Raw genomic sequence first — 22,187 nt, forward strand, 5'->3', positions numbered from 1 at the left:
AAAGATCCCTCCAACTATAGGCCCATATCATTACTGCCGATAATATCCAAAGTCATGGAAAGTATTATCTGTGATCACATTCGTAAACATCTTGACACGTACCGGCTTCTCTGTGACAGCCAGTATGGTTTCCGAGAGAAGAGATCAACAATCGACATGCTTTCATATATTACCCAGTGGTGGAACAATGCTCTTGACTCTCAGAGAGAAATTAGAGTTCTTGCCCTGGACATTAAGAAAGCCTTTGACCGTGTTTGGCACTGCAGTCTATTGTCCAAGCTGACCTCCTTTGGTATTCAAGGTGACCTGTATGGCTGGATTTCATCCTTTCTAGCTGACAGACACCAATCTGTTGTACTAGACCAGGGGTGGCCAACCAGTCAGAGCCCAAGAGCCACAATTCTTACTGTGTTACGGCAAAGAGCCACATCGGCACATGAACATGGGCACACAAATATTACCCTTCCTTCTGCACACGCGGGGACACACACACACACACACACACAGCCACATTGATGTCACACTCCAACTTAACCAATGCCCCACACCAACATGATAATGATACATTTACTGCAGTACCAAGACCACAGGCCAGTCATTTTCAACAGTGGCGACTGGTGAAGAAAATTGTAGGTGGGGCACAAAGGCAGACATTTTTACATGTGGGGATTCCCCCCATTGGGGGGGTTCCGGGGGGCCTCCCCCGAAAAATTCTGGATTTCTTAGATGCAATTTCCTGTATTCTAGTGCATTTTGGAGTTACCTGTTTAACATTGAAAATGCAAAAGCCATTTTGATTCAGCTTGAATTCTCAATTGCATGACCTGCACAAGACCTGCATTCAAATAAATAAGTATTCAAATAAATACAGTCAGTCGGAAAATGGAAATTACAAAGTGCTAATTTAATTTCCTCAAACAGTACAAGCTCCATAGGCACTGGGAACAGTGATCAGTGCAAGTGCAAATATAGATAAAATATAATACAATGCTCAAATTTTTGAAAGAAGAACACACGCGCACACACACAAATTGATAACTGGAAAACAACTGATGAGCAATGACCTTTGACGACTGACATAGAAGGCAGAATGGCTTGCCATAACGTTCAATGAAAAAATATAAATCCTCCCACTCTGTTAAAAACGTCCTGTTTTCATCTTCATATTTTCTTTTTGAAGTGCATTTTTTCCCTGCCATTTTGAGATCTGAAATTTAGCATATCATCTCACGCACCTGCGCATTTGTCATGATGTGAAAATACCGTAATGAAACCAAGCGGAGCACCTTTAATAAAATAACCGTAATTAACTGCAGTGAAGCGAAAACGCACATAAAACCACAAACGAACACCAACTTGGACGTGAAGGTGAGAGCCGCATGACACCATGCAAAGAGCCGCATGCGGCTCGCGAGCCGCGGGTTGGCCACCTATGTACTAGACGGATTTACCTCTTCATCAGTGCCCATAACTGCTGGAGTTCTCCAAGGCAGTGTTTTGGGGCCCTTACTTTTTCTCATTTTTATTGATGACCTTGCATCTCACTTAAAGAATGACCATCTATTTGCAGATGATTCAACTCTACATGTCATTATAAAAAATCCTAGCCTGAGAAACACCTGTGCTGAGAGCCTACAATGTGACCTGGACAAAATAGACAAGCGGGCCTCTGACTGGTGTATAACATTCAATGCAGGTAAACCCGAGATGATTATAAGTAGGAAACGAGAACAGACCCACCCTTCTCTCTACTTCATGAATGAAGAGCTAAAGCCCACACAGAGTATTACTCTCCTTGGTGTCACCATCACCAATACTCTAACTTGGACTCCATTCATCAAAAGCCTTGCCAAGAAGATGGCTAGGAGGTTATACATCCTTGGGCGTACAAGAGACCTTCCTCTTCAGGCTCGGATAACAGTATATAAGGCGTATATCCGTCCCCTCATGGAATATGTCTCCCCAATATGGAGCGGTGCTGGCACAACGGCTCTAAAGCTGCTAGACAGACTCCAGAGGAAAGCTGTACGCCAACTTCAAATTAGGGACCCACAACAGGCCGGCATTTTCCCCTTGGGCCACAGGAGGAAAGTAGCCAGTCTCAGTACCTTCTACCGGCACATCTTCCTGCAACCCTCTGAGGAACTTATAGGAATTCTGCCAACCCAAGTTACTGGAACACGAGTAACCCGTTCAACTACAAGTGGTCACCCATACCTCGTCAATGTGCCAAGATCCAACACTCAGCCTCATTTATCTTCATATGTACCAAGGACAAGCAGGCTGTGGAACTCACTGCCAGCCTCAGTTTTCCCTGTCATTGCAAATGTGAACACTTTTAAAACTGCAGTTAACAGATTCCTCTTAAACTCTTCTTAATGTTACTTTGTTGTATCTACATGTATATCTACTGTTTTAGAGGTAATGAAATGTGAATGACAGTGTTCAATGTAACTTCAAGGCAAGATTGTGATGTGACGCATTCTTTTTTGTTTTTTTGCTGTCATGTTTTGTATTATTTTGATTTAATGTATGAGCCGCTTTTCATCTTTAATGATGGCAACACCAGACTCTTGTTGAACCTGATTTTTTTTAAAAAGTCTCACTTTCGACATTTGATATGTTGTCTATGTTCTATTGTGAATACAATACCAGTTTTTGAGATTTGTAAATTATTGCATTCCATTTTTATTTACAATTTGTACTTTGTCCCAACTTTTTTGGAATCGGGGTTGCAAGTTAAATGTATTTACTCTTGGAAAATAACAAGACTGTTTATCTACAAATCTTGTTATAGTTGTGAATTTGCTTTGTTGAGATAAAAAAAAATGTATTGAAAACAATACATCTGGACTTTTTAATGTTGGACTTTATTGATTATATATAAAGTACATATAAAGAACCTGCAGTTGTATTTAGATAATGCAAACAAAAACAAGGAATTGAGGGGAAAACCCTTTCCAACTTTTTTTGATACAATTTGTGATGCCACTTACGTTTGCGTTTTTGTGTTAATTTTACACAGTTTTACTACTTTTCACTTGATAACATTAACATCCTCTATGTAAGTCGTGGTTCTCGTGTTTGATGATGATGCTTTATTCCAGACTCAAGGTCCATCCCCACAGAGTACAAAAAAACAATTAAATTAACACATAAGACAAAAAAAAAAAAAAAAACAACACAATCACAATATAAAAACAAATCATTACAAACAACACACAAAATTAAAAACATCTAATGTCACAATTTCAAGAGACACTTATACCAATGCTTCCAATACTGAGATGTGCAGCGAGTGTCACTGTATACCATGCTTACTAGTGCCACAACATTTTGGTTTTTTAAGTCATTCAGCCTGCAGATAAATCTATACATTGTGTTTCTCAACACTGCATTCAGTGTATTAACTCCAGCACTCACACACAGCCCACTCGCACTTGTCCATCTGGGCCTTTTTAGGAGTATTCTCAACGCATCATTGTAAGCCACTTGTAATCTCTGGAAGCTGGATTTTTTATAGTTTAACCATAAATGTGCAGTATATAGAGGTGAACAATACACTTTAAAGAGAGTCAACTTCACATCATCAGAGCAGTTACCAAATTTTCGTGCCAATACATTTGCTTGCACATACAACATACGGCACTGGCGATAAATATCCTCATCATCTGTCAGTTGGTCTGTGATAACATGTCCCAGATATTTCACTTCCCTACAGATGTTTAGGACCTTTCCCGACAGTTTAAAGTCAGGGAAAGTCATATGCTTATCTTCTATGGTTCTGCAAATCATGATCACACTCTTAAGCTCATTGTACCTTATATCTTGCTGCTCCCCAAACACAGAGCATACATTAAGGAGCTGCTGCAGACCAGCTGAGCTAGGGCTAAAAATTACACAGTCATCAGCATACATAAGATGGTTCATAACTGTACTGCCCACCATACAGCCAGTTTTACATGTTCTTAGATTATGGGACAGCTCATTCATATAGAAATTAAACAAAACAGGCGATAATATACTCCCCTGTCTTACTCCATTTCTGATATGAAAGGGGGCAGACAAGCAGTTGTCCCATTTCACCTGCATGGTTTGCTGGGCATACCAGTAGGACAATATTCTAACTATAGGAGCCAATTTGATTCATTCATGTTGACATGGACACCTGCTGGCAGAATATGGAATCGTTTAGAATTATGCTGCAACTTAACCTGGCCTTGAGTGCCTCGGTCTTCTAATTGATGCACAGGTGTCCAATTAGAGGCGGTGCACAATTAGTAGAGGGTGCCACACAGACAGGGAGTTTGTTTGGTAGTCGGAGTGTGAGCTGGTGGAAACTTGGAACTGTGGAATATTGTGGAATTTGGAATTGTGGACATTTGGTGACGCCAGCAGGCATATAGGTTTTTAATAACAAATCAACACAGCGGCATACTATTAGAGTAGTGCTCGTACCACGCTTGGTTTATCGTTTTGTTTCATGGACCCTTTTGTTTGCCTTTATTATTATGAGTTATGGTGGACGTTATACGAAGACTTTTCTGTTTAAATAAACCACGTGCAATTAAAAACACCTCAACGGCGTCTAGAAGAAGTGCCTTAAAAGAAGTCACTACACTAACTATATACTTGGGGACACCAACTGCACCAAGTTTTTTAAATAATTTATCATGATTTATTCGATCAAATGCCTTAGAAGCATCTAAGAAACAAATAAAAATTGAGGAGTTTTTTCTCTTGTAGTTGTTCAGCAGTTCTTTTAATACATATATGCACATGTCTGTGCCATGTCTCGGTTTAAAACCAAATTGGTGATCTGTAGAGGTAATTAAATAATTAATTCTCTGCAAGATAATTTGCTCAACCACTTTGGACAATATATTAGCTAAAGCAATGGGCCTGTAGTTATCAGAGGATCCCACTTTTCCAGCTTTATCCTTAATCACAGGAACCAGCTGCACTGTCATCATGGGAATCTGGAAGAAAACCATGGGCCATGAGGGCAGTGAAGCATAAGGCAAGAAGTATACTTAACCTAAAGCTGGCATATTTAAGATGTTCAGCAGAGATAGCATCCATCCCTGTTGTTTTATTTATTGATAAATTTTTAATCGCTTGGGAAACCTCATGAGACTTGATCACCTCAATAGCTTCAACATTTGCTACTTGACAGGTGCTAGGCTGAGTCAAATTAAATACTTTACTGTAATGCATTCGCCAAAACTCTGCAATATTACTAGCTCCAGAGACTCCATCTACTGAACATGGTAAAGAGGGTTTGTACCCATTAATATGTTTCACCTCTTTCCAAAAATCATTGTTAGTATTATTTAAAAGTTTCTTTGCCATAGAGTCGGCCCTCATACATTGTTCATTTTTACTAATGAAACGAACTGCATATTTGTATTTTGCATTTGTACTCTTCTTATACTCAAAAATGGGCCCCTGTCTTGGTTTACCAGCCATTGCCCAAGATTTAGTAGCTTCACGAGCCTCAGCATAGAATTCTGCTACATCGATATTCCATCCAGGCCGGACTTTCCCTCTCCTTACGACTTTAAGGTGAGGCTTACTAGCTTCAAGTAAACAAGAGACAATGTCAGTATACATTGCAGAGATATATGTATTATGTTTGGTATTTGTACAGTTACAAATTTTACATGAAAGTGCATCTATAGGGAGATATATATGGCTCAATAGCTGATCAGAATATTTACAATAAGAAGCTATGTCTTCACATGAAAAAGATGACCAATCCAGTTTACCAGGAATAGAATTATTTGCACATTTTACTGTTGCGGGTATGTACTCAGATCTGACAACCATCTTTACTGGGATGTGATCAGAAGTGGATACATTATATAGGATTTCCATGTGTGACAAGGAGGCATGAGCATCAGCTGTAGAGAGACAATGATCTAACCAGGATGTGGTGTGCCAAGCTTCACTAATATATGTATAGCTTTCGGCTGGCAAAAGCTCTTTGCTAGAAAGAATCAGGTTATTATCTACACAAAAATTCCTTATGTGATTAGCAAAGCTTGACCTTTTGTCTGAGATATCCGCGTTCATATCTCCAACAATAAAAATGTTTGTGACACACTCACTTTGAAGGTAAGAAGTAATAAAAGCAAGCTTATTTACATATTCTTCCTCATTATGTTGACATTCATATGGGATGTAAATATTTAAAATAATAAATTTCTTATCCCCCTGAGTGACCTGTATAGCAATACACCAGTCCACAGCAAGCCTTATGACATTAATGGCTGACTCCAGTCTCTTATTCCACAGGATTGCCACACCTCCTGGAATTCTGCCCCTTTTTATACCCTGGCTGAGGTCAGTGATGGACTCTCCTGCCCCATGGAAACTGTCACTTACGGAATTCAGTCCCTTTAAATCCTGTTTTGCTAGGAAAATTTCCTGTAGGCACAGTATGTGACATTGCTCCAACAGTTGATCAACAACCAAGCGGCGAGCTTTATCTGCTGCACTTTGGCCCAGACGTAGGCCACGACAATTGTATGACAGAATATTTATATCCATAGCAACACCATGGTTAGGCACTCATGTCAGTAGCGAGCGCACTCGTGGCCCCAGCAGATAGTGTAGCCGCATTACCAATTATTCCAGCCTTCCGTGGTTCGTAAAAACGCCTTACATATGTTCCCTCGGGCCAAAGCTCCGGGTTATACATATCGCCAATTTCTTTGCATTCCGCGGACACTTTAAATGATGCGTATCTGGTGTTAACAGTGACAATCCTTTCACATAACACACCATGTCCAAGTTTACTCGCAAGGTGAGTACGCAGTACCTCAGCATCTATATCGGGTGAAAATCTGGATGCAAAGACACTCACCCTTTTTGTTGTTATCATCTTGATGTCCCCTGCATCTCCTGTGCCCACAATAGTTTTTCCAGTTTTCTTTTGGCCCAACGAAGATTTCCCCGAGCGTGTTCCATGTTGGTACTCCTCAGTGCTCTTTCGTTTCCCCTTTCTCACCACGTCGCTCCACTTTGATAATCCGGGCCTGTGTGTTGGTGTGGCACTTTCCATTGTAAGGAGCTTCGGTCTCTGTAGCTCTCCTCGGTGTCGGTCCTCTAAAATTTCGGTCACCTCCGCCAAGCTGTCGGCATCTCCAGCAGCCGCGAATTTGGCAGCATGGTCAGTGCTTACATTCCCATCCTCCAGCCGCTTCACCGGCCCAACAAAACCATTGTGGCCATGATCAGAGTGCTGTTCCAGGGCACCAATACGGCGGGTCACATCCGCCGTAGACACCCACAAGCACTCGCTTATTTCAGTCTGCCGATGAAGGGCATGTTTCACAGCGGAAACATCACAGTGTAGCTGCTCTATTTTTCGAAGTAGGCCGCAGACATCCATATTGGAAAAAGTCACAGGTGGCAACTCATCCAAGTAGTGAGATACAAATCTCGGGACATTTTCCCCACACTCATTTAGCACTTTGAGACAGCTCTTGATGTTATTAGCGTCCTTTTGTGCTCCCTTGTGTACGATATTCCGTTGTGAAGTAGGACAGATTTCAAACAGCACTTTCTTTGAGGCCTCTATCCAGTCAGAGTCGAAGTTGTTAGCAGCTAACAGAACAATCTCATCCTGACTCAGTGTTCTCATTTTTATGGCAAGGAAATGTAAAAGTTCATCTTCCACTATGACTTTGCCATCAGTAGTCTTATAGATGTCTGGTTTTAGTCGTACTCTGGCTAACACTGGTGCACCCGAGTAAACGGCAGTATCGCCCGCCATCTTGGAAAACAGCGAGTTTTGAGTTTAGTCCCTCATTAAATCCCCCTGTAGCACCCTGTACATTAGGAGCTGGGGATCAGGACTGTTCTCTGGTGTGAAGTCAGTGCTCATTCTTACATCCAAAACAGCACAGAACAATTAGAAGAAATCTAATCATTGATTTGAGCCTGAAAACGTCCCTCCTCCCCGTGAACACGGTGAGACCTTTACACCTGTTTAGGTGAGAAACCACACCCACAAAGTAACCTACGTCACACACAACCATTTCTTTAGGATTCTTTTATCTCGCTGCTGTAAGAAGAGGAGCTTCATATTATTTCGGTTTTGTTTTTTGCCTGTTAATTTGCATCTCAGACTAAACACATTTAAACAGGAAAGAAACACAAACCACTGAATGTGGTGGAATTAGAGGCTAAATTTCTGCAGCAGTCTGATATGTGGATATGATGGGAGTAAATACAGAACGGACACTGAGATCACGGGCTTTAAAAGAAGAGAGTTATAAATAAAACTCAGAGTGAAGAAAATCCACTTTATTATTCACTCAGAGTTCCACAGACAGAACAGATGGATTGTGGGAGAGATTCGGGTCGTACAGATGCGTCAGCGTGTTGAACGGATTGTTTTTTGCTTTAAATGGAGTTAAATAATCAATAATGGAATCAGTGCCATGTCATTTAGCTGCTTTGTGTTTTCCACTTGTGGAGAAAATAAAAGCTTTGAGCGCTGATCATCCAGCATGAACTCCTGCTTCTGCTGCGTCACTCCTCATCTTTTACACTTTAGTCAAATCTGTTCAACACGCATCACATCTGAAGCTTCACACACTTCCTGTCTGAGACGCACAAATCAGCTCCACAAACAGCTGCTGAGGAAAATCGCACTTGATTAAAAGGTCAAAGACGGAAATCAAACCTGTCGTGTCCTGACGTTATGACGGGATTAAATTCTGCAGTAAATCAGGGGATAAATGAACAGAGGAAAGCAGCTCATACACACACACATCTAACCCAAACACAAATCATGAGAATTTACACCGAAAAAACCCGAACAATCTAATAATCCCATTTTACAGCAATAACAGATTCACAATAAAAATCCGTCCATGGAAACACAGGGAGAAAATCCCACACCGAGAGCAGATTACCCACTGGAGTAACGTGTGTGTGTGTGTTCCTCATCTCCATCTCCTCCTCTCCCCTAGAAAAAAACACAGACAGAAACAGGATCAGCTCTGATCTGAGATTTAATGTGAGCTCAGGCTTTTCTGCTGGATTTTCACTCCACACACACATTTTTATTCCATATTACACTGTAAACATCATCATGTCTTACTCTCTCACTCCAGCAGGAAGAGTCACACTTTCTTTGTTGTTGGAGGTAAAACTTCTTCAGAGGCTGTGAAATATACAGAGTTAAACTCTGGATTAAACACTGCGACTAAACACTTCATTTTAAATATTGCTGAACTGAAGGCTCACTTACAGCGAGATGAATCTTGGGAAACAGGACTGAAGTCTGAAAGACATGATTTACAGACAGTTATTATAAAATCTGTTTACTGTATTTGACCTCAATGAGAATGGAACTAAACTTAAGACATCGTGTCAGTATCAGATTAGTGTTTAGTCTCAAACCCAAAAGTCCCTAAATCTGTTTTCTGCACATCTGCCTCCTTCCTGATCTCACCAGGGTTCCTCTTCTTCCAGATGAAAATTCCAACAGCGACGAGAGCGACGACGGCCACAACGACACCAATGATGACACCAATCTGCCCTCCACCTGATAAATGAACACAGAGTCTTTATTCTCTGCTGCAGCAGTAAATCAGCTTTCACTCTGTAAATCTGGAGTTTTAAAGGAAAGTGTTTCTCCGACCTGTCAGGATTCGCCGCTCGCTCACAGGCAGCACTAACTCCATCTCCAAGCTGCTGTGCTGAACCACGCAGGTGTATTTGTGTTTCTGCAGCTCCTCAGCTGGGACTTTCAGAATGCTCCCCTTCTGGAAGCTTCCATCCTGGTTGGGTAACGTCTCTGTGAGCTCCACGTCCTCAAACACGTCCTCTCCGTCCTTCTGCCAGGTGATCATCACTGCTTTGGGGAAGAAACCTGTAGCGTGACACACCACCTCTGGAGAAGGAGAGCGTTTGTGGAACACTGATGCCTCGGGACGAACTGCAGAGACACACACAGACACAAATATGAAATTCATTTATAAACAAAATGAGAGAAAGTGTTTTTACTTGCTTGTGTTGCAATAACATCAATAAGATACAAAATATGTTTATAAGAATAAAGTTATACATCATGTTGATATTTAAATATGAAAGGCACAGGACAAAGAGGTGTGTGTGTGTGTGTGTGTGTGTGTGTGTTAGTTACAGTAACAGATCACACACTTTACCTTTCCTCTCCAGAGTCTCTCTGCCGTAAGACAGGTGTCTCTTTAACCAGTCGATACACTCGTTCTCCAGGTAGTTCTTCTGGCCTACAGTGTAACCAGGATTCTTCTCCCACTTACGTTTGGTGATCACAGCTTGAGGTTTAGCTGCAGTGTAGGTGAGAGTTTTCATATCAAAACTGATGAAATCTTCTCCATCATAACTGTACTGACTGTATCCTCTAATGGTGCCGTCATCATCCAGCTCACAGCCGTACATCCTCTGAAATGTGTGAACTCCTGCACACACACACACACTATTATTTAGACAATCCCACTACATTCTACTCTTCATTTGTCTTCAACATCCAATATATTTTATTTACCTTCAGTTCTCATCTCTCATCTCATTATCTCTAGCCGCTTTATCCTTCTACAGGGTCGCAGGCAAGCTGGAGCCTATCCCAGCTGACTACGGGCAAAAGGCGGGGTTCACCCTGGACAAGTCGCCAGGTCATCACAGGGCTGACACATAGACACAGACAACCATTCACACTCACATTCACACCTACGGTCAATTTTAGAGTCACCAGTCAACCTAACCTGCATGTCTTTGGACTGTGGGGGAAACCGGAGCACCCGGAGGAAACCCACGCGGACACGGGGAGAACATGCAAACTCCACACAGAAAGGCCCTCGCCGGCCCCGGGGCTCGAACCCGGACCTTCTTGCTGTGAGGCGACAGCGCTAACCACTACACCACCGTGCCGCCCTTTACCTTCAGTTATTTTACTTATTTTCATAACTCATAGAAGGCTTAGTTGTTTAAAACACACCATATATATATATATATATATATATATATATATATATATATGCGCGCAAGTCACTCACTCACACACACGCACAAACTCTCCATTTCTCTTAAAAGCAGGTGTGATCCCATTGTGGATGGTGTTCACCTTTATTTTCAGTTTTTAGTTCTTCATTTAATAAACTGTACCTACATGCTGGTTAATAATTGGTTCTCTTGTACTAGAGAAAAAAAACTCACACACTCCTATGATTTAAGGACTGAACTGATCAAACACTCAGGTGCTCCAGTTCCAGCTCACTGTAAATAAATAAACTATCAATTTATGATAACGTGATTAATGACAAAATTCCCTCTGAGAGAAATCTCATCTCTAATTCAGACATACACACATATGTGTGTGTGTAGTTCATTCCCATGATAAAGGATAATCAGCAGCTGCTTCAGTGCCACTGTGGTGAAATCCAGCGGAAGAGAAAGTTCTGGAAGAGTCAGGAAATAGTGATTAAATCCTGAGAGTGAGAGCGTCACTACGGCAATCACAAAATCCTCCAACAGCAGGACGGCTCAGGATTACACACAACTCACAGCACAGATACAAACACAGCAGTGTGGAGGGTGGAACGGAAATAAACGTCTGGGGTTTAACAGAAGAGCAGGGTGTTAAACTGCAGGAGCAGACAGAACGTCTCCAGAACATCTCCTCACACTTCCAGCAGGACAGGAGGAAAAAGGACACGACATGGACAGACATACAGGAGGACTTCCTGGTTTCCAGGTGTGTAGCTCGCTAATTAGCACATGAACTCTGTTCAGTGAGTTTATGGACCGTGATGACTCCGTTGTAAAACAGTTAGCCTAGCATTAGCTAGCATACTAGCCAACCTGGTTACTGGTTTTAATTAAATATATCAATTATCCTAACGCTGGTTACATGACTATTTAAATATCACATCTGTAATGTAATGCTAATATTAGCTAAACTGGCTAACAGTAGCTGCAGTTAGTGAACGGACCTAAAGCTGCGAATTTACTCCAGTGAGGAATTAAACTGGTGTTTAACGCTGAACACTGCGTCCAGACGGAGTAAAGGAGTGGAGTGAAGGAAGTTTAGCGGTGATTAGGGTTCCACGATGCATCACAACACACGAGTGTTTCAATTCCAGGAGTTTCCTGATGACTACGCTGATGTCACGTCACGTTACTCAGACACGCTAATCAAGAGTGCGCAGGGACGCAACACACCGTTTAACAGGATACAATCATGTCTGAGGAGAGTCCGCCTGGTTTCCTGTCCCTCCTGCAGCTTCCTGTGAAGACGAGATGAAGGAGTGAGGTGTGTGTACGTCACTACTGCTCTTCTGAGGAACACAGGAATCCAGAGGACCACCTCAGACATGACAGAACATCTCGCTGGTACACATCCCGACCTTCAGCGGTTCACAACCAGCCATACAGTGAGAGTCCAGCTTTTCTAACACGACCTGTAACACACTGCGTTGTGAACATTATCACCAGAACTGTCTGTGAACTTCGTCTTCATTATAATAGCGTTATGGAAGTAAGACAACTACAGGAAGCTGAACAACACAAACACAATGAAACCACGCCATGGCGCACGCAGACACACACACACACACAAGTTCATACAGAACCGCAGGCTACGTTTCCTCCGTACTGAGGGTTCTGAGAGCGCACTGCGCTGTATCTCACGTGGGACTGTTCAGTTTGTGAGACTCTGTGTGAATGAGGAGATAATGACTAAAGAAACTCCAGTGAATTCCCTCCTTTTATCCACAGCATCGACGCTTTAAATGAAACAGTGATGCAGTAACTGAGTGCGCTTCCACACGGCCCTCCATCATCAGCTTTTACAGTAAAACCGCCATCTTTCTGCATAAACTCTCACTCCAGGACACAGTAAGGGTGCAAACGATCCCAGTGAGAGGGGACGAGTTCACTTTAGTCCCCTTTTAGCTCAGCGTGAGGTCTTTAAGATAATAATAAAGTCTGTGCCTTGAGGAGTCGTTTCTGTCGACGCTGCAGTTATTTACTGATTACAAGAAAAAAGGCAAAAACAGTACAGAAGAAATCTGTTCATTACTAATTCATTAATTATGTAAATAATGTTCTATTGCTTTTTTTCAGAAAGGTTAAGGTGTAATTTTAATGAGCGCAGTGAGCAGATAACGAGCTCAGCATCGTCTCTCAGTGTGTTATATTAGTGCTGAACACCAGGATCGGAGCGAGCAGGTCATCAGGTGTGTTAAAGCAGGAAGAAGGTTAAACACTGCAGTCTTCTTTCAGAAGAGTGTGTTCACCATTCAGTACTCTCAGAATATTTTCATAAAAATATGAATGAAGAAAAATTGACTGAAGACTTTTTTTTATTTCTAGATCAAAAACAAACAACGCAGAACACCAGGAATTTTTATCTGTAAAAAAATAAAAAGTCAATAAATAAACAATGCCTTTAGAGAGGTTTATGAATCTTAAAATTCTCTAAATACTTGATGGACTGAGTAAATAATCTCTCTGACCCCGAGATAAACATAATGAGGTCCAAAGCAGCGCCGAGGCGTCATTTTAATCAGAGATCGAGCTCTATACTGCGATTTTTAGAGAGCTCCGTCTTTACCTGCATCTTCCTGGAGCTCTGTAGATCACAGCGCCGCGCACCTGGTGTCGACCCGATTCATTCCATTTCTATTCAAATTACAGTTTAATTTTAGTTAGTTTACAAGTGCAGAAGTGGGGTCATTTTAATTTGAGGGACCGACTAGTTTTAGTTTAGTCGTAGTGTTGGTGTTGCACAGCCACAGAAATCCCATAATAACCACAGCACAAGGACACAATCTGTTCACTGGGCCACTATTAAACGTCTTATCGGTTCGCTGATCCTTATCACAGATATCCCATTTTATACACGGTGTTGTGTTTTAACACTGAAATCAGGTTTAACAAGAACAGAAATACGTGACAAACAGGGTTTGTGACTCTGAACGTGTTGAACGTCAGCGTCGTCTAATCCTTTAAATAAATCTCTTCTACTCCCATCATTCCAGATATAAATCAATCACTGTAATGAGAACCCTGTCATTTACGCAGACCAGAACGACCCCGCGCTCCATTCATGGCAATGAGGAGGTCCGTCTGTGACGCACAGTGACACGCCCACTTATGAGACTGGAACTGTTCCACTTTTGCACCCAGAGAGGAATTACATCGCTCTATTGTGGTATATTCTCTCGAAGATCTTTGGTTCTAGTGTATTATAGAGGTTTTCGACTTGACGTCATCGGGTCACGTGATACTGTTTACGCCGCCATTTTGGAGGTACAAAGCCACGCTTATCAGCAAACAACGCTTGTAATATCCATCTTCTTCATCGCTTACTTTTATCGTAGAATGCCTGATACGTGTTGTGCAGTTAGCTGCCACAACAGAAGAGGGGATAAGCCTGGATTCACGTTCCATAGGTTCCCGGCCGATCGACAGCGTCGCGAAAAGTGGCGATCAGGCGAGAGAATTGGCAGCCCACCGAACACACGCGTTTGTGTGGCGAACATTTTGTCTCGGGTAATTTTCCAGAAGTTTAAAGATATCGTATGCAAGATAAATGACAAATTATACATGTAGCCTAGCACCTAGCCTACACGTAAGCTCTGTTAGGCGGTGTTCAGGCTACCTGGCACCAAGCCCCACTAGTCAGGCTACGATGGTTTTATATACGTGAGACGGGGACCGCTCGGCCTCATCAATGGGGCTACCTGGCACCAGGCTTCTTACTAGTGTTTGGGTGGCTTACGTGTAGTCTAGGTTTAACATACACGGTGCTCTCAGGCGAGGCAGAGCCATGTTGTTGGGTGGGTTGTACTTTTTAGATGTGAATATGCAATGGACAAAACTAGAATTCGATACTAGACATTAATTATTATTCGTTTTTCTATATGATTAATGTAACTCTCTCTCTCTCTCTCTCTCAACCTGGACACTATTTTTCTAACTGCAATGAATTTACTTTTATTTGGTATCACGTTGAAGTAGACTGTTATGGAATTTTTTTTTTGCCACAAAATGTTGTTGGAAATCTTTGCATATGTTGTCATGGCAACCATTCAAACAATGCATGCTGAGAAAAGGGAAAATACAGATTTTTTGACAAATCTCTGACATGTTGGGCTAGCGGGAGTCGCCATTGTTGTGACCGCCAAAATGGCGCCATCTACTTGTCGACATGGCAACGGTCACGTAGGTCGAAAACCTCCCTTGTTGTTTTACGGCAGCCGGTATCACATTACTGCCACCTTCTGGAACGAGTGCATGACTGAGTCGAGGGGAACCCAAACAAAACCGAACCTGATTTTACCTGCACTTCTATTTCATTTTAGTTTGTGTTGCATTGTTCACTGGAATTGTTATTTATTTTTAATTTTTAAAAACTTTTTATTTTTACTTCAGTTAACTAAATTATTTTTTCACTGATAGTTTTAGTTTTTATTAAGTATATAAACCCTGGGAAGTGTGAACTTCACTCCGAGTCCTGAACACTGATGTGTGTCTTTTCTTTATGAACTCGTCACTACACACTGAACCCAACATAACTGATGCAGTACTCACACTAATGTTCACGTTCAAATCAGAAATAATCTTTCATTACTTTAAGCTTTTTTATCAAAAATTATCCTGAAATGACACGTGTACGCGCGCGCATGTGTCTGCACACGCAAGTTGGTGTGACTCTGGAACAGATTTCAGTGTTTGACATGTGAGTGAATGTGAATAACTCAGTTAAAGCTCATTCAGCTCCAGAAGCTCTGCCTAACACACACACACACACCCCATTATAATCATTAACAAATCAGTGCATCAACACAAAGTGCTCTACAGTAGTTCAGGGATTAAGGAATTCGATGACCAGTCAAAAGTTCATGGGTTTAAATCTCAGCACCACCAGGCGGCCCCTGCAGTGAGACCCTCAACTGATCAGCTGTAGAAATGTAAACGTTAATGTCCTGTGACTCTGTAAGTCACTCTGAATGAGGGCATCTGCCAAACGCCGAGGGGAAACACTCGAAAACTACAGCGCATCAGTGGGGCGCGATCTACACACGACAAGTGAGGAGGCGGAGCTTCACTTACATTTCATCAGACAATCGTAAACATCATTTTCATAAATCTGACATTAGCTTACTAACAAACCCAACTGCTGGATTTACTGACAGAACGCGATCGTTAGAAGCGTTAACTCACATGCTAACAAATCTGGCTAATGTGGTTTTACACACAGGGCTGCAGTTATTATTCTCATTCCATTCAATTATTCGATCAATTATTTGTTTCAGTTAACTGATTAGTTGGATTATTTTTAACATATATTAATCACAAAACTGTAGAACATTTTAATCTGCTAACGCTGCTATAAAATGACGAGCTCTTAACTCGTCAGAATTAAATATCAGGTGAAGTCGCTTCATATCTCGCTGAAAAAATGAGAAAAATCCAACCTTTAACTGAAATCAACTTATTCAGGAAAAACAAATCCCTCATCAAGGAATCACTATTTTCAGCAAAAACATCTGCATTGAGGTTTTTTCAGCTGGTTTGTGTCAGATCTGCGCCGAGTCGTTTCTCTCTGCTCACGTCACCATCAGCAGGTGAAGCGAGCTCCTCTGTAACCGCGAGCGGCCGTCTGCTCTTGGGAACGTGCTGAGGGAGTTTGTACGATGTGAGACGGGATTGTTCCTGAACACTGCACACATTTATGATCATGTTTTGAGCTCCAGATCCCGTAGCTTCCTTTTCAAAAAATAACAATCACCTGCTTTGTCTTTGGCTTTATGTCTCTGAATAACCTGCTTTATGAATTCAGATGGTTTCATGCTTTCAGCAGCCAATAACACGCCAAACACAACACGCTGTCAGCTGAACATACCGTAGCTGTGATAGTCTCAGTTACCTGCACTGTTTATTCAGCCTTCTATAGGAAGAGAGATCTCACTCTGATAATAACAAACATTTACAGATTAATCAGCGTTAAATCTGACCGAATCTGACTGGACGCACGACACGACCGAGTTTTTCACTGGCTATAACGACAGCTCTGGGGAGCCTGACTGTATTGTTATTTTTTTGCTTTTTAAACAATACTTTACATTTTTGCCATATTTTTCCGCAGTTTTCTGCGTCGTATGTTTTATCCTCTGCGTTTGGCAGCATTTTCCTCCCCAGCAGTCCGTGACCCAGTGATAAAGGGCCCGTGACGACCCACCAGTGCAGAAACACTGATATAAAGAGTTCCCAGACTGGAGAGCAGGGTGTTTGTGGTAACCTGCTCCACCGCCTCAGTTAAATGTGTTTTTAGTGAAAGTGAAGGAGAATAACACAATAACACAGTCTCACTGACTGAGAATGAAAATTATTGCCTTCTATTTTTACTATCAATTTTTAATGATTTATAAATTAGTTGTTGCAGCTCTACAATAGTTATCAATAAACTCTCTTGCTAACACACTTAGCTACTAATTTAACTATTAAATATAATAATTAGCTTCATAGCTCACGAGTGAACTTTGGCTGATATCTTAAATTACACAGAAAAATGTGTTAGCTCAAATTCTAGTCAACCTGGTGACTGGTTTTACTCTGTGTGTCTGCTCTCTCTCTCTCTCTCTCTCTCTCTCACACACACACACACACACACTTTCTCTCCATTCCTGCAGCAGCAGCACACTCTCCACTGTGTATGTACAGAGTTCAGTCTGTGTGTTTCTGTGAATGTATGGACATAGTGTGTGTGTGTGTGTGTGTGTTTAAGGCTGTGAGTGTTTTACCTCCAGTGTGATTAAAGCGCTGCATTGCTGTAGCCACACTGACTCTGAAGGTCTCCTCAGTACGCTGCAGCATCTGTGTGTATCTGTCCCAGTAATCTGGAATATCAGCATCAATCTTCTTCATCCACTCTGTCTTTGGGATCAGACGTCTGATGTTGCTGTCATAGTAATTAGACTGCACTCCATCCAGCTGAGTGACAGAAGTGAATTGTAGGAAATTTATTCCTCGTGTGACTGCAGTGTCGAAGATCTGCAGAGTGTGTGTGACTGTAAGAGAGTAAAAACACACATTTACATTGTTTTAGTAAGCGATCAAATACAAAAGGCAAAAAACAATGTTATGATACAGACGTATAGGATTCTGTTTCTGATCATTAATGAGTCGTGATTCAGCCACATCACTCAGGTTGAACCCGGGAGACGTGCAGACGCAGCCTTCTGTCTGTAATCACACTTATTATTCCATCAGGATTTTACCACTGTGTATTTACTGTTTACTTTTATTATTCACTTCACTATCACTGTTCTTTGCATCTTGTTTTTTTTTATCACATCTGAGTGACACTGAACTGCAGCAGATTATTCGAGTCTTTTGTGGAACCGAGCGCAGCAGCAGCACCGGCACGCGTAAGAGAAACACACAGAACGGTATGAAGTGACACGCAGGAGATCCGGCGCATCAGGGACAGGCGGGTCACGTGACGACAGCAACAGGCTCCTGACATTTCATGGCACTGGGGCCGAGACTTTCAGCCCACGTTAATGATGTAAAAATAAATCATTTTTACATTGTTTTCCCCAAAATGTGTTTGAGGGAGAAAGTAAAAGTTGACAGATGGAGCACACAGATTCCAATCCAAATACAAATTACAAAAGGAAAGACAGGATTGTGCATTTACTCTTTATTTGGTTTGAATTTAAAAAAGTAAATTTTTTTTGTCTGTGTGCTATTCAGAGAAAACACAACATGAAGCCAGTCAGGTATTACAGATGTGTGTGTGTGTGTGTGTGTGTGTGTGTGTGTGTGTGAGAGAGATTTACCCCAGTATGATGATGATGCCATCACTGAGACCCTGAGCCGAGCTCAACACTAACAGTCTCGCTGTTGATTTACTGATAGAACAGATTTTACTCTCCACATTTAACCATCAGCTGCCACCGGCTCCATTTAAACGTATGAAAGGGAGCGTGATTTTAAAATTCTTTATGAACAGAAATCGAGATCAGTGTTCTCGGGTCCTCTCGTGCAGGACCTGCGGTGATTTTATCACATCAACTTCAGATGATTAACGGAGTCTCTGATTCCAGCAGGTTTACTTTTTAAAAATCAAACTCGTGTTATTTATATATGGACACACACATTCCTGTATTTAATTACTTATTCTTATCTAATTATTTATTATGGGGTTTTTTTTGCAGAAGCTAATATAAATAGCTCATTAGCTCAGGTTTAAAGTCAGTAAAATTCTGTAAAGCTGCTTTGCGACAATGTCTGTTGTTAAAAGCGGTATAAAAATAAACTTGAATAGGTTTTTAATTCCACTCGTTTATAAAATCAGAGATTTAATGAGTTTCTGCAGCTGAAAACAAATTCACCATCTTAATGAAAATTCATGCAATTAAAAAAGAACTCCCCCAAAGTAATCTAGTCCAAAATTACAACTCATTAATTAATATCAGTGATTTATATCTGTGGCAATTAAATTAATAAACATTATTTACATACAATTTCCAAAACTCCTTAATACCAGACATCAGTACCTGACTGAGGCGGAGTTCATGGGAGTCTTGGACGGGGACACACACACACACACACTCACAGTGATATCTGTGTGTTTTGTGCTTTAATCTTTACTGTTTATCAGCTTTAGGAAATAATTTCTTTCCTTTCAACAGTTGAATATAAAGTGTGTAAACTCCCTGTGTGTGTTGCTGTGGAAACCCCTGATATTCCACTAACACACGACTCTTTCAGTATTTGATGGAGAGAAGCAGCGCCCTCTGTTGGTCCACTGTGTCACTGCACTCACACACTTCCTGTAATTAATGACGTCACTATAAATACATTTACAGCAGGTACAACTGCACCTAGATAACAGGCCGGACTGGAATGTGGAAGCAAAACTGCTTCTTAAAACATTACAAAGATCGAGCTGAAAGAAATCCTGCTGAAGTGAGGAGAACAGAAATAAGACACCGCCACTAAAGTGGTGACAGCTGAAATGAAACAGCCCTGACCGAGTCAGACAGGAATCATCTAGCCAGTGAGAGGAACTAAAAGAGCTGAGAACACTTCAGTACTGAGGTGTGAATCGCTAAAACAGGATTCTACCACTGAACTGAGGATAATTTCATATCACACAGACTTAAAGTGCATCTCACGGGTAAATTCAGGAGCAAGATCAATGTAATTCTCCCATTTTATATTAAACTTTGGTCAAATATCTGTCACATTTTGTGCAATTTTTTTACCTTACACAATACCAGAAAAATTCAGTTGAAATCAAGCCATTTGAGGCGAATTGGTCCGCCTCTGAAAAAACTTGGCATTTGGATTTCCCGGCAAACATTGATTTTCGTGACGCTGCGTGCGGGACGCCTCCTTCTGAATCCTACGTCAGCGCTGGTTTGTTTATGAGAAAACGACCTGGTGGTTTTCTGCAAATTTCTTCAACGTTATCGCGTAATTATTAAAATGGTTAACAGATGTATCGTAGGAGGGTGTAGCAACACCAATCTTGATGGGATTAGTACTCATCGTTTCCCAAAAGACCGGACAATGAGAGAGAAATGGGAGCGCTTGGTCTACACAGGCTGTGCACTGAAACCGTGCAAAGCTCTCGCAGCCTGCTGGCGCTTCCGCAGGTGACGTCACGAATCTGGCTCCAGACTCCCTTGGGATTTTTCCAGACGCGTTTTATTTTATTTTTTTCTGCTGTAGACAGATGGCCTTGTGCAAAATTACCCTTCTGGATGAGTGTGTAAAGGGACATACTTTCATATATAAAAAAAAAAAAAAAAAAAAACTAAATTGGTCCAGAATATGCACTTTAAGTTAGTGTAACTGAAACAGGACACACCCTCTGGTCTGATTTCACAGAGTCAAAGGACAGACTTTAATAGTGATTTTAAAAAAGGCAAGTGTGAGAAATATGATGCTTTAGCAGCTTGTAAGAATACAAAGAAAACCCCAAATATAAAGAATTTAGAAAAAAAAAAAAACACTCGCTTTTTGCTACTACTTAAGTGTAATCTTAGTATTTGCATTACGTTTCCTCTCGAGTTGCCTCTTTAATTTTGTGCTACATTTGTCTTTTTGCTTTTCTTTAGACTTTTGTCCTCTCTTTGATGTGAGAGAGAGAGAGAGGTGTGAGCTGAGAGAAGGTGGTGTGGTGTGCACACAGACGCACATCACTCCACAGCCAAGTGCCAGTTTTTTTGAAAGTGTTTTTACTTTTACAGGCATTTATTTATTTACACTTTGTTGGGAATTCCAACATGATTTCCACTCCAGTAACATGACAGGGAGGAGTATAAACACTGTCCAGTTCAGTGGTCTGGTTTATTATTTAAACATGACCCCATCTGTCACTCTGTGGATCTGCAGTTTTATAGATGCAATAAAAAATATGAAATATAGATTTAATATTCATTTTATTATAACTGTAGCAGGTCCTGGTCCTTGTGATTTCTTCCCCTTTAACTCCCTCTTTAAAATGAAAACACAGTTTTATTATCTCTGAACGCTGACTGTTCTCTTGGTTTGAGGTGGGAATGATTCTGACATCCAAATAACTCACAGAGCGAACAGGAAGAAAATCTCAGCTCATCTCATCATCTCCAGCCGCTTTATCCTGTTCTACAGGAAGAAAATCAAGTCCATAATTTCAGAAGTCAGTGAATTGGTGTGAGCTGATGATGAACCTTTACAGAAGAAAATAATAGAGTGATGAATAAACCCAGTAAACTGACCTGCTGCTGCCAGATGGACACCGAACACCAGGAACAGCAGCACCTTCATCACTGCAGGCTTCAGAGCCCAACTTTATCTTCTCTAACGGGTTCTGATCTCAGCATCTTCTCTCACATTTTCTCTCCCCACTGTTTGTGTTTCTTTTCCGCCTGCCTTCTTCAGTTTCTTGGCGGATCACGTCTCTTTGGTGCATACCGCCACCTACTGTACAGGAGTGTGTAAAGGGACTTGGCAGACTATCATGGCTATCTGAAGTTTAAGAGAGAGAAAAGGATCCTGGATCCTTTTAATTAAAGCTGTATCATTAAGAAAAATAAATAGGGATTTGATCCTATCTCTCATGAACATGAAACGAATATTGCACGAACAAAGAATGAGGACGGGTAATGTTCGTATGCGAACATTAT

The 22,187-nt window shown here is 41.3% G+C and overlaps 2 protein-coding genes across 2 annotated transcripts in view; both read right to left on the reverse strand.

The window, feature by feature from the left end:
- LOC132872746 (BOLA class I histocompatibility antigen, alpha chain BL3-7-like) overlaps positions 1-22,187 on the reverse strand; it is a 223,758-nt gene that overhangs the window by 133,656 nt on the left and 67,915 nt on the right. The gene's annotated exons all lie outside the window — the stretch shown is intronic.
- Positions 8,293-21,944, reverse strand: LOC132872747 (major histocompatibility complex class I-related gene protein-like). The gene is made up of 8 exons (XM_060907798.1): positions 21,780-21,944; positions 17,808-18,074; positions 10,185-10,460; positions 9,659-9,955; positions 9,470-9,562; positions 9,266-9,298; positions 9,116-9,178; positions 8,293-8,980 (listed from the first exon to the last, which is right to left on the reverse strand). Exons 1-7 carry the CDS (start codon positions 21,826-21,828, stop codon positions 9,138-9,140), a joined length of 1,056 nt encoding a protein of 351 aa, XP_060763781.1. The 5' UTR covers positions 21,829-21,944; the 3' UTR covers positions 8,293-8,980; positions 9,116-9,137.

This window comes from Neoarius graeffei, chromosome 24 (assembly GCF_027579695.1).
Source record: "Neoarius graeffei isolate fNeoGra1 chromosome 24, fNeoGra1.pri, whole genome shotgun sequence".
In the NCBI taxonomy this organism is placed as follows: Eukaryota; Metazoa; Chordata; class Actinopteri; order Siluriformes; family Ariidae; genus Neoarius; species Neoarius graeffei.